The following is a 12,145-nucleotide window of genomic DNA, read 5'->3' on the forward strand; positions in this document are numbered from 1 at the left end:
TACTTACTGGACCCAGGCACCCCATCATTGCCCCCTTTCCAGGCTCCCAACCCCCAACTCACAGAACATCCAGTGAATAAAACCATTTTTACTGTTCTCCAATGGCTTCCCATCCCTGAACCAGCTCCTCTAAACCAAGAGAGAAACCACTACTGTTTTGCCTCCCACAGTGCCTTGTCTAGCTACATCACCCAGTTTCCAAGTCTCATCTACTTCTTCTAGCTCCTTCTGCAGGAGCTCACACGTAGAGAGCCTCTCTTTCTCGAAATGCCCTGGCCCTCTGCATCCATGAAGCAACTCCAGTGGGACTCTCCTCTGCCCCTGGCTGCTCTTGATGTCTTTTCTCCCCTCCACAGTGACCTCACCCCTTCCTCAATGTCAATTCCTCCATGCACTGACGGTTCTTTGTCTCCAGCCAAAATCTCTCCCGAAAGCCTGAGATACACACACCTGTCTAGGTGACATCCCTTGATGGTCAGTAATACCTGGGACTTGAAGGACACTAGGAAGATTTAACGCAACAAGGCATGCAGAATTTCCCAGCATGCTGCCTGGCCTAGTAGATGCTTAGTAAGTGGTAGTTGTTATTATTTGCCATTTTAACTTTAAAATTAGCACCACTTCAATAGGCATAAATACTGATTTGAAAAGACCAGACAAAACTCTTGCCCAGGGACTGAAGTTCTTTCCTCGGCCACTGGAGTTAGTGGGTTGAAAACCTCATGCCAAACATCAAGGCCAGCCAGGCTAGGAACCAGTTCCTAAGTAAAATTTCCCAGTTCTCTAATTTATTTATTAGTGTTTCAGCGATTACTTCTGTTGATAACCTTGGTGGCTCCTGGCAAGGTTGGGTCAGCTCAAGCAAGTCCAGACTTATTGTGGCAAATCCCACTTGCTTCTGGGATGTGAGACATGATCCCCATACAGCACAAGCAGCATCTTGTTAGAGAGAATTAATTGGGAGGATGAATGGGGGGAAACGAGGTCCTCTCAGCCAAATGGCTGATGGCCTTGGTGCTGTCAAAACACCCCATCATGCCCAGGCCTACCTGCATCCTGTTGGGGTTGATGCAGGTGAGGAGAGGGCTCTGAAATCACATCCCTGCCCTCCTATCGCAGGGAACAGCCTTATTATGCAATGGCTACATTCTTCACAATCTAAAGAAAAAAGCCTGGGTTGTAATGAGGAGGACTTTGGTCAGATACCCAGAAGAGTCATGCCTATTTGAGGCAGGCATGGGAAAGAGAGGAGCCTGCCGTTGGACATGGAACCTCTGTGAGGCCAGGGTCACTCACTCAGACCACTTCCTGCCATCTCCGCATTATTTGGCCCAGAGGAACACCTGCCAAAGACCCAGAGCACTCCTTGACTCTTCCCCACTGCAGGGCGCCTCCCAGCTCCACCTCTCAGCACTGCCCCCACCGTGAGAAGAGAAGATCCCACAGAACAAGCAGATGGGGCACTTCCTGGGAGCTCTGGGTGGGGAGTGGCCTCTGCGGTTACCTCCTATATCAGCACCTGGCTTTGAGCTATGACTTTGAGTTGGTTCCATGGCTGCTTTGGGCCTCCATTACCCCAGCAGAGCCAGCAGGATGGTGAACTGGATGACCTTTAAAGTCCTTCGTTTCAACAGGGATGGTCTAGGACTCTGTACTTTGGGATTTCTTGGCCATGGGCTCTTCACCCATGCAGACAGGTAGAGCCCTGAAAGCCACTTGAAACCTCTGAACACAGTGGTGCCTCCAAGCACACGGGGACTTGGGCCCTCGTCTGGAACCCCAGACTCAGCGCGATGACACAGAGAGATGCAGTGGCTTCGGGAGGTGCTGGGACTAGCCCTTCCAAGAGGCGGATGCCAGGACCACCAAGAAGTGCCATCCCTCCCATCTTCAGATCTTCTAGGAAACCTGGAACCGCGGGCTCTGTTCAGAGGCCCTGACCATTGGGTAATAGCTGTGTAGCTTTCATGGTGTGTGGGCAAGAGGGTGGGAGGGGTGTCCCTGGCATCATGACAAGGCTGGGCCCTGTGGGCATGAGGGTACTGCTGGCATAGATCACACACCATGTTCCTATCGCCAAGACAGGAGCCCCAGCAGATCATAACTCCCTCTTAAAACTTGGAGACTCAGAGAGGGAAGCGACTCTAGTGCTCACCCTCCTAGGACTGCAGGGCCTAGAGGCAGGGCCACCAACTCCTACTCGAAGACCCTGGTCTCCAGTCCTCACAGTCCAGGTCTGACACCCCAGACCCTTTATTTCACCTTCCTCAACTTCTCTCTGGAAGCCAGGACCCCTCCCACGATTTCTCGAGGGTAGAGCAGGGCCAGTCCTGCAACTGCAAATTCAGAAGTGCCTGTCTCCAACCACAGCCTCCATCTGCCCATGAGGTCAGTGACCTCACATACCAAGTTCATACTCTGACCCTTGGTCGGCGTCTCCACCATAACTTGCTTTCCCATCAGCATGCTTGCCCATCTTCACTTCCACCAGCAAGATCCCAGCTTCTGCCACTTCTCCTGATTTCTTGCCAACCTCCCAAAGGCCCCACCCGACTGGACAAAACCCTCTGATTGAGCCCGGTGATCCTGCCCAGAGCCGGCCCCCAGCACCTCGGGTGGACAGGGCCTGCCCACAGCCTATGCCCTTCCTCAGCCTTCCCGTCTGCTGCCCCGCTGCTCTGCCCATCAGGCTCCCTGACTTCCTCGGACAGCTGTCTCTCCCACTTGCTCCTCTGAATGTTTAGAACCTTCTCCACAGTCCTCAAATCTCTTATCTTCCCTTTCCCCACCCTCTTGCTCAGTCATGAGAATACAGACCAGAAATTATCAGAACAAGTCCCTTAACCTCTCCACCCGAGCCCCACCCCTACTAAAGCAGGCATGGCTTTCTCCCTGCCAAGGCAAGCCCCCTTGGATCCCTGCCCCCACTTCACGGACTCCGCTCTCCGACCTTGTCCTCCTCTGTCCTCCTCCGTCCTCCACTCCTCTCCTGGTGCCTTCCTCTTGCATTATGTAAGTGGCACCTTCTCCCATTTAAAAAAGGTGTGTGTGTGGGGGGGATATCTATGAATCTGTTTCTATTTTGTTTGTTAGTTTATTTCGTTAGAGTCCACATATAAGTGAAATCATATGGTACTTGTCTTCCTCTGACTGGCTTGTTTCACTGAACATAATACTCTCCAGGTTTATCCATGCTATTGCAAAAGGTAAAAGGTAAGATTTCCTCCTTTTTTTTTTATGGCCAAGTAGTACGTACCACAGCTTTTCATCTGCTCATCTACTGATGGACACTTGGGCTATTACCAAACCTTGGCTATTGTAAATAATGCTGTAATGAACATGGGGGCGCACACAGACACAGACAACAGACAATAGCATGGTGATTACCAGAAGGAAAAGGGGGGGGGTGGTGGTGGTAGAAGAGGGCTTGCGAGGATAAATGGTTATGGGAGGAGACGTCACTTGAGGTGGTGAACACACGATACAATATACAGATGATGTATTATAGAATTGTATACCTGAAACAGATATAACTTTATTAACCAATATCACCCTGATAAATTCAATAAAAAAGTAATAAATAAATAACTAAACACCCTTGGCATCAAGTGTTCCTCCCTGCCATACTGGTTACTCACCCGTCAGCTGGGCCTGCCCCTTGGGACAGGGTTTTCCTTCACCGCCTGAGACACCAACAGATACCCTTCAACCTCATGGAACTTCACCTCTCAGAAGCGTCTGACTCTGTGATTGGCTCACCAGCCCTGTCACTCGGTTTTGTCCTTACCTTCCTGGTCATTCATCCTTAGACACTACCCACTACCCGGGGCCTCTTTTTTTTATAAGCTTGCTGGCTGATCCCACCCACCGTCCCCAATTCCATTATTTTTATGTTGGTGGCCCTACTTCTGTCTCCTGGACCTGCAGCCAACTTCCCCCAGGCTCTTCAAACCCCACATGTCCATCCAGCTCGACACACTGTCCTCCCTCAAACCGGCCCCTCCTCGTACCTCCATCTCATCATGTAGAACCTACATCTGCCTCGTTGTTAAAAACCAGAAAGCTGGGTGTCCATCCTGTGGCCCCTTTGCTCTCCCACCACGTGTGGTACATCCATTCTTGTGAAGCTTCTTCCTAACTCTGAAAGGACCCACTTCTCTCCATGCTCACTGCCAACAGCCCGGTCCAAGCCGCCATTGTGTTTGCTGGATGCCTGCCACAGCCTCCGGATGGCTGCTTCTCCTCCAGAGCTCCCATACAGCCTCACAACTCAGCCATGGAGGCCATTCAAAATCAGGACTCTGTGGTCCTGCTCTGCACAGCCCTTCTGACGACAAGAACCTCTCTACTTTGGGTCCCAAGTTCCCAGCACCAGCTGAGCTCAGGTCCCTTACCTGATCCACCTCATCTTGGTCCACTCTCTGCTCAAGATGCAGTCTTTCCTCTGCTCTGGAATGTGTTGTGTGCTGCCTCACCTTGGTACCTCCATCCAGGTGACTTCAGCCTGTGTCCCATCACCCACTATGCCCCTGACCAACTCTAGCCTGTCCTCCAGATCCCAGGAAATGCCCCTTCCCTCTGGGCTCAGTGTGAGCTCCCTACTGTCTCCTCCCACATCCAGCTGAGTTGGTCCCATCCTAACACTCCTCATCCTGCATCTCCTATTGCCTATTTCATTGTTGTGTTCGCTGCTTCACCCTCAGCTCTGAGAGGTCAGTCTCAACCATGGTTCCAACCCAAGTGCCTCGCCCAGTGCTCAGGAGTTGGCACTGAGTATTTGTTGATTAACGACCTAACTGCATCCTTCCTGTCCTGCCCCTTTAGCACCTCTCCTCACTGACCTCTGATATCTGTGGGAAGAGGCTGATGGCCAGAGGCAGGGCCAGGCCGAAGGCTGCCAGGCACACGAGACTTTGCACAGGAAGGAGCAGCCGGGGGCGCGTCTGCAGGAGAGCCGTCCTGTGGGCGAGAGAGAATGAGGCAGCCCCGTGAGCCCTGGAGTCAGGGTGAGCTGGCCACTAGCCAGTACACTGGGTCCTACTCAGGGTCCCAGGACCAGGACAGCATGGTCTGGGCCAGTGCCAGCCCACAGCTAAAGAGTTGTGGTGGAATTCTGTCTTTGGGCCTTCCCCAGTTGGGACCCTGTCCCCCAAGCCCTAACCTGAAGGAATTGCTGGTTGAACTCTCAACCATAGATCATAAATGAGCACTTGTGGGGGCCCCTCCCATACCCCGCTGTGTGTCCAGCCCTGTGCATAAAATGCCACATGTTGGAGAGATGACAGAGGAGGCTGTCAGCCCCGCTCCTGGAAGGTAGCACATGATGAAATAGCAAACACACCAGAGTAGGTGTCAAGTCCAAGGGAGGAAACAAACCACACACACACACAGGTGCATACATACACATGCACACACATGCATGCGCACATGAAAACACACATATATACATACATGTGTATATACATACACCCTCTTCTCTGTGTGGGAATAGAACATACCCCATTGACTACTTCATCAACTGCAATCCAAGAGCCACACAGAGGGGCAGTGACTACTTGCCCAAGGCCAAGGCTAAGTCTACAGGTGGCCAGCAGGGCTGCTGCCTGGACTGCTGACTCCCTTTGAGTGCTGTCACCCTGTGCTGCTCCTGGCTCCTGCATTCAGGACCCTTTGCCACCTTCACCACCTGCATGTCACTGCTGGCACCCACCCTCCATGACAAGCTTCAGAGATGGGATTCTGGGGCAGGAAAGGGGTACTGAAAAGCTCCCTCCAGGCCCCGGGTCCCCCCAGCTCCACAATGAAGAGGGCTCACCAGGCAGAGTGGGGGCCATAGCAGCTGGCAGACATATTTTCACTGTGTTGTCCACCAAAGGCTAACATTTTTGTATCATCCAGCAGGCCCTTTAGTGAAGACCACTGAGCATTGTACTTGGTGGGATGCACCAGCAGGAGGGATGGCTGGATGATTTGCCAGGAGATGTTGGGTGGGCACTAACTGTGACCTCAGTCACTGTGCCAGCTTCCATGGGACTGACTGGCTTCTGGTATGAAGAGGGTATATTCGGGGCTCCTGCTTAGGCCCCACTGGAGCCGGCTGCCGGTGGCCACAGGCAGGTGAGAGGCCTTCCCGGGGCAGGGCCTCAGTGGGGGCGCAGGCAGACCCCACACTATCTTCACATCTGGGACAAGAATCCCAGGGACACCTGGCCTTGAACAGATAGCCATTAGAGAGCAACAGTTCTCAAAGTTAGTGTTTGGGCAGCTGGTTAAAAATGTAGACTCCTAAGGGCCTCTTCCACAAGAGATCCTGATTCAGTGGGTTCCGCACCTGGGAACCTGCATTTCAAACCCTTCATGAATCTAAAACAAACCACACTTCTGAGCAATCCTGGCCCAGGTGTTCCTGCTAAGGTACCAATGTGATCCAATTACTTGTAAATTCTATGTAAGTAAAAGGCCCAGACACAGTAAGTGCTCAGTAACTGTGCATTGTTACTGCTCTTATTATGTGCAGAAAGAGGGAGGGTCCTGGTGGCTGGGCTGTCCTCTAGCCCTTCCCACCTGCCCAGATCCTAAGATCTGTCCAGCTGTTAGGTTAAGCCTGAATTGAGTGGTTGGAGAGGGAAGTGTCCAGACCATCAAGAGCTGCAGGACAAAGTGCCTCACAAGCTCAATCCCCTCTGACCATCCCCTCGGCATCGGTCCAGTGGCCCCATCCTCTCCCTCTCCTCCAGGTAAGCCTCACACTGGCCATGGACTCAGCCCCAGGCCTCCTGGGCTTCTATGGGAGTAATAGAGGGGCCATGAAAAAGGCTGAGATGGACCCTGAGACCTTTATAACGAGGACCGACTTCTGTAGCAGGACAAGGAGGTGGGACACAGGGCCAGGAGCCCTAGCTCTCAAGAGGCTTTGGAAAGCAGGCTGCCCTCCTGTCCCAGCGGCCTGTCCCTGAGGGGCTTGAGCAGGGGGAAGGTGACAGGAAAGTATGAAGTCCCTGGAAGCATAGCCCCATGGGGAGAAAGAAGCTAGTCAGTGGGGGGCAGGCCATGAACTCAGTTTTTGGGAACTCCTGGCAGTGACACCAGACAGAACCCTTCCTTTTGGGGCTGTGCCCTTGGCTTCTCTCTCAGCGGTGACTGGTGAAAGTCCCCACTGGCACAGGGGTCCAGGAAGTCCCAGGCCTGTGCTTCTGATTCAGGGAGGAGGGTGGCCCGAGACTGCAGCCAAACAACAGCCTCCACACCCTAGCCCAGAGCAGCAGGAGCACGAACACAGCAGGCCAGGGGGAGGGGAGGAGGAGAGGGAGATGGCAGAGAGGGATTGGAAAGGCAGCTGGGGGAGTTAAAATATGCAGATGGAGAGAGATGTGCAAATGACTGGGAGAAAGGAAAGACCCGGATCCCAAGGAATGAGGGAGGCAGGAGTGGCCTCCAGAACCACCATGGAGGGTGTGGCCTGACTCAGCTGAAACCTGGGCTGCGGGAGGGGGAAGCCTGGACTCGCAGGCCAGGGATGCAGGGCTGTAGGGGAGAGAGCTGCTGCATTTGCCTCTGAGTTAGGGAGATAATGGGGAAGGGGGCTGATCTCCTGGCCTGGGGTCTAAAACTAGCTTCCTCCTCAGCACAGGGAAGCTGTGCAGGGTGAAAGGATGTGTGCTAGCTAGCGGGGCAATGGGCACCCCTTCAGGGGGAAGCCTGTGCTCTGAGCTGGGAGCCAAGGCTTCTCTGCTTCTGCCTTCACTTTTCCTTTCAGTCTCAGAGACAGGGACACTTGAACAAGTCTGAAGCCCACCTCTCTGATCCTAGCAGGAAACCTGGGGTCAGAATCTCTGAGGGCTCCTCAAAGAGAGAAACAGGCCAGAGGTGTTGCAAGCTGGGTTCCAGCCCCACGCACAGCAGCTTGTCTTCCGGCCGCTGTGCATTCCCTCAGCACTTGCAGCAGTTTGAGTTTGCACTCCATTAATTTGCAAGTAGCTGCTTTGTAAGTGTTCTTTTGTCTTTTTTCCCTGGCTGCCCTGACTCCCTCACCCAACCAGGGCTCCTGAGGGTGGTGGCTGCCTCCCCCACCAGCCTCCACAGCACAGGCCCTGCCACTAGCACCCCTGCATGGAATGGCTAGGGGGTGCCCAGTGGGGCCCCTGCAAAGGGCCAAGGGCCCACTGGATGTGAAGTCAGAGAGAACAAAGTGGAGAAGCAGGCAGAGTCATCCCTCTGCATGTGGAAAACTTGAGGCAGAGGGGATCTCCTGGACCAGCCTAGCCTCAAAGTGGTGGAGCAGGAACCCAGATTTTGTTTTGCTACCAGGAGTCTCAGCTAATGCTGCTACCCTGGCCCTCCCACTGCCCAGCCTTGCAGTTCCCCCCTGGAAGAGAATTTGTAAGCCTTGGAGGGCACAAACTGGGTCTTTTTCATTTTGATATTCCTGGGGGAACCGAGGCTGGATTCTTTCTTCTTCCCAGGGACCCTCAAGAGGCTTCAGGGAAGGACCAAGCAAGTACAAAGCCCACCTGTCTTCCATGCACAAGGGGCTTCTTCTTTGGACATGAGCTGAGCCCAGACTCACGGCAGCCAAATGCTGAGCAGATCCCAGGCCAGGAGGTTCAGAACTAGAACCATCCTACCCTGCCTCCATGCCTCTCAAAATCGTTTAAAAAATGGGGGAGCTCCATTTTCTGCAAACCCCACTCAGATGTCAATGGGGAAGACATCAGAGACCCAGTTTCCCTCCAGCAAACTCCGGGCTCAGGATTCAGCAGCCTAGGAGACAGAAGCCATCCCTCCTTCACTTGTCTCATGGTGTCCTGCTGTGTACCTGCAGTGGCTCTTATTTGGGAACAGCCTCACTTCATGAGGCAGCAACCTATACAAGAGTCCAGGGTGCAAAAGCAGTTGTTCTCCCAGGATCTATTTAGTGTTGCAACATCCATATGAGATTAATTTTCTTATATCCCAACGCTCGACACACTACGCCCCTGGTCAGGTACCCCACCCTTCACTTCCTCCCTCTTTTAGGGTGACGGAGGGATCATCTCCTCTGCTGGACAGAGGGCCCTCACCAGCTAGCCCCAAAGAGCACACTTGGCTTCTGTCAGGCTGGACTCCTTGATGTCCACACAGCAGGCGCACACGATGCCCAGAAAGCCCTCCCTTCTGCCAAAATCCTATTTTGCTCTCATAGTCAACCCCAGCCCCTTTCCTCTGGAACAGCCCTCCTTGCTTCTGGGCCCTTAGTGCTCCCTCCCCTCAAGGGCACCTTGGTCCTGCGCAAACACCGCCTCATCCCACCTGCAGCTGACTTGTGTGTGCATCATGCCCTCTCCCTTATCCTAATATAGGCTTTCTGAGGTCAGGCCCAAATATCCGCTCTTCCCCAGTCTCCATGCAGGGCAGGACCCAAAGATATGCTGATCAAGTGATAGGATCTGAAGACCCAACAGGCAGCCCCTGCTGGAGGAAGAGCACAGCTTGTAGCCACATTCCTGCGCTACTCCCGGCTCTGCCATTACCTAGTGTATGACTGTAAGCAGGTGATAAAACCTTTGCCTTTCTTTCCTTATCTGTAAAGTCGGGTACCATATTTAACTCATTGCACTGTTGTGAAGGTTAATTGATTCATTTCACTCATTCATTCAACAAACACTTACTAAGCATCTACTATGTGCTAGGAACTGTGCTAAATGCTTTGCAGGGCAGTAAATGAAAGGAATTGACTTGCCTCCATAAGACTACACACATTGTAGTGAAGCAGACAGAAAATAAACAACTAGATGAAGAGTCTCAGATACCACTAAGTACTACAGATGAAACTAAGGCAGTGTGAGGGGAGAGGGGGCTCTGTTGTCTCCACAGGGCAGTCAGGGAGGGCCTCTTTGAGGTGGAATTTGAGTGGAGGCCTGGCTGAGAGAGAACTGCAATGTAGTAAAGTGCTTAATAAATATTAGCTGTTATCATAATTTGTATTGTGGGAATAAGGTCTCCAGCTTGAGGAGAACACTCTGTCCCAGAACCCCAGATTGAGTGCCCCCAACTCTGTCCTTATCCTATATGCCCCCAAGCCCAAATGTGTTGAGGGACTCCCTCCCAGGCTAGGCCCCCAGGAGGGAGATAGCAATACCTCCGCATTTGTACCTGCTCCTTGAAGCTTTTATTCATCTTGTTGCCCTCAAGAGACCCTTGCCATGCCCTCCCTCCAGGACTTGCCCTAACCCTCAGGGCCTGCCCAAACTAGATGACATGGGCCCTGGTCCCTCCTTCCCTCCCTGCCAAGATTCTCCTTCTAGGAGCAGTTCAGTCTGCACAACTCAATTTCACACTCGTTACTTAATAGAATCACTCTATTGTTGTTTTTATTATTGTCTTCCCTTATTTCTTTATCGTCATGACAAGTGTGTGTTCTCAGAATTTTCCTCTGAGGGAGGCAGGGAGGCTGCCACTATTCGTGGTTCATAAATGGAGACATTGAGACTCAGTGAGAAAGTGACTTGCCTCATGGTAGCTGCCTGACAGAAGTGGTGCTGGCTCCTAATGTAGTCTTCCTACCAGTCCTCAGACTCTGTACAATGGTTCTGCACTGGGCACCAGCAGGGCACATATGCACAGGCATGCACTTGTGCACACACACATGCACACAGACCACCCCGCCCCAAATCTCCAGTTCCTCGCACAGGGCCAGCCTTCCCGGCACCAGCCCAGGGGCCTGCACAGTAAAAGTCATACATTCCCACAGATCCCAGTAGCACTGCCTGGGAGAGGCTGAACAAACCTGGCAGGCTACCAGCTGCCCCCGAGCCCTTGCCCTGGGCCAGCTGATCCCCTCCCTCCTCCTTCCTCCCCATGGTGGCCCCACTGTCCTGCACGCCCCAACTCACTTCTCCAGCATGGACATGACGATTGGAGGGAGCACCAGGATGGGCATGGGGAGGACCACACGCGTCAGCGCCGTCTCCAGCAGGGCCTGCAGGGCAAGCACAGGCTGTGGTGAGTGGGGCCCCCAGGGTAGGGGACAGCCGCATGGCAGCAAATCCCACCCCAGAAGCCCTAGGTAGGCATATCACTGCCAAGTACATCTGGCCGAGTGGAGTAATTCATGGAGTTGCTCATGAAGCCATATTCCAAACAACAGAGAAGTCACCCTGTCTTCTCACCACACACATTTGAAGAGCAGATCCCAGTCACCTGCCACATGTCAGGGAGGGTGGCAACACGGAATCAGCCCCAGGAAGGGGCCTGTGCCCAGGGAGGTGCCTTGGGTGGGCGGTGGGTGCAGGGGCTGGGGAGGAGGCGTATGGAGGACTTGAGTCTATGTAAACAAAGCAGGTACTGGAAGGACCAGAACGAATAGCTGGGCCTGCTGCGCCCAGGGAGCCTCCACTGCTAAGGGAGGGCAGGGATGCTGGGGTTTACTTTTTTTCCACATCCCTCAAAGACAAAGATTCTAAAGTGCTTGCATCTCCATGAGCCTTTCCTAGGGACCAGAGGTTGGCTTTGTAAGGGGGAGATGTTTTTGCTAAGTGTCTGCTAGGTCTCTGAGTGGGCTCTGCTTGGGGCCTTGCTCTGGGGACTCTTGGGATTCCTGGGCAGGGGAGCATGGTCAGGACACAGCTCAGTGGCACATCTGCATGCTGATGGTCATTGTGGGGAGTTCCTTTAACTCCACTGGCTCCCGGCCCTCCAGGAGTGACTCGTAGCGCTGGATCCCTGGGTCTTGCCAGAACTAGGCTGAGGAACACCCAGGGCTGCTGAAGCGCTTTGGCCTCCCTGCCACTGGGACCATGAGGAGGAGCTAACACCATCGGCCTTCCTCACAGCAAGTCAAGAAAGAGCATAGGGTTGGATGGGAGGTTGGTATCAGAAAGGAAATTGAGGCCAAATCCCTCTTGATGATGAGCTCAGAACTGAAAATTTCTCCCAGGAGCTTGGGTTTTTCATAGTCAGCCTCAGGAAGGCCCAGGAGAGGGTGCCTCCAATCTCCTGGACAGGTGTGGGGTGACGGGCCCAGAGCCAGCATGCAGGAAGCAGAGGATACAGCATTGGCACTGGCAACCCGAGCCCCTGCCCCACAAGAGCCTTGGCTGGGCAATCGCTTTCCCTGAGACAGTGGAGAGGAGAGATCCGGAATGGGAGAGGGGTCTTCCCATACAGG

At 53.4% G+C, this 12,145-nt stretch overlaps 1 protein-coding gene across 4 annotated transcripts in view; it reads right to left on the reverse strand.

The window, feature by feature from the left end:
• SFXN5 (sideroflexin 5) overlaps positions 1 to 12,145 on the reverse strand; it is a 102,096-nt gene that overhangs the window by 12,927 nt on the left and 77,024 nt on the right. For 2 of the 4 annotated variants that reach the window (XM_090281515.1, XM_090281517.1), the window contains exons 12-13: positions 10,872 to 10,957; positions 4,842 to 4,959 (exon numbers count right to left, since the gene is read on the reverse strand). In XM_090281515.1, coding sequence (XP_090137641.1) covers positions 4,842 to 4,959; positions 10,872 to 10,957 — 204 coding nt within the window. Of the gene's footprint in view, positions 1 to 3,381; positions 3,519 to 4,841; positions 4,960 to 10,871; positions 10,958 to 12,145 lie in introns of those variants that run through there. The other 2 variants (XM_090281516.1, XM_090281519.1) reach the window with 2 other exon arrangements.

Source organism: Furipterus horrens, unplaced genomic scaffold, assembly GCF_987537825.1.
Source record: "Furipterus horrens unplaced genomic scaffold, mFurHor1.1.pri manual_scaffold_6, whole genome shotgun sequence".
In the NCBI taxonomy this organism is placed as follows: Eukaryota; Metazoa; Chordata; class Mammalia; order Chiroptera; family Furipteridae; genus Furipterus; species Furipterus horrens.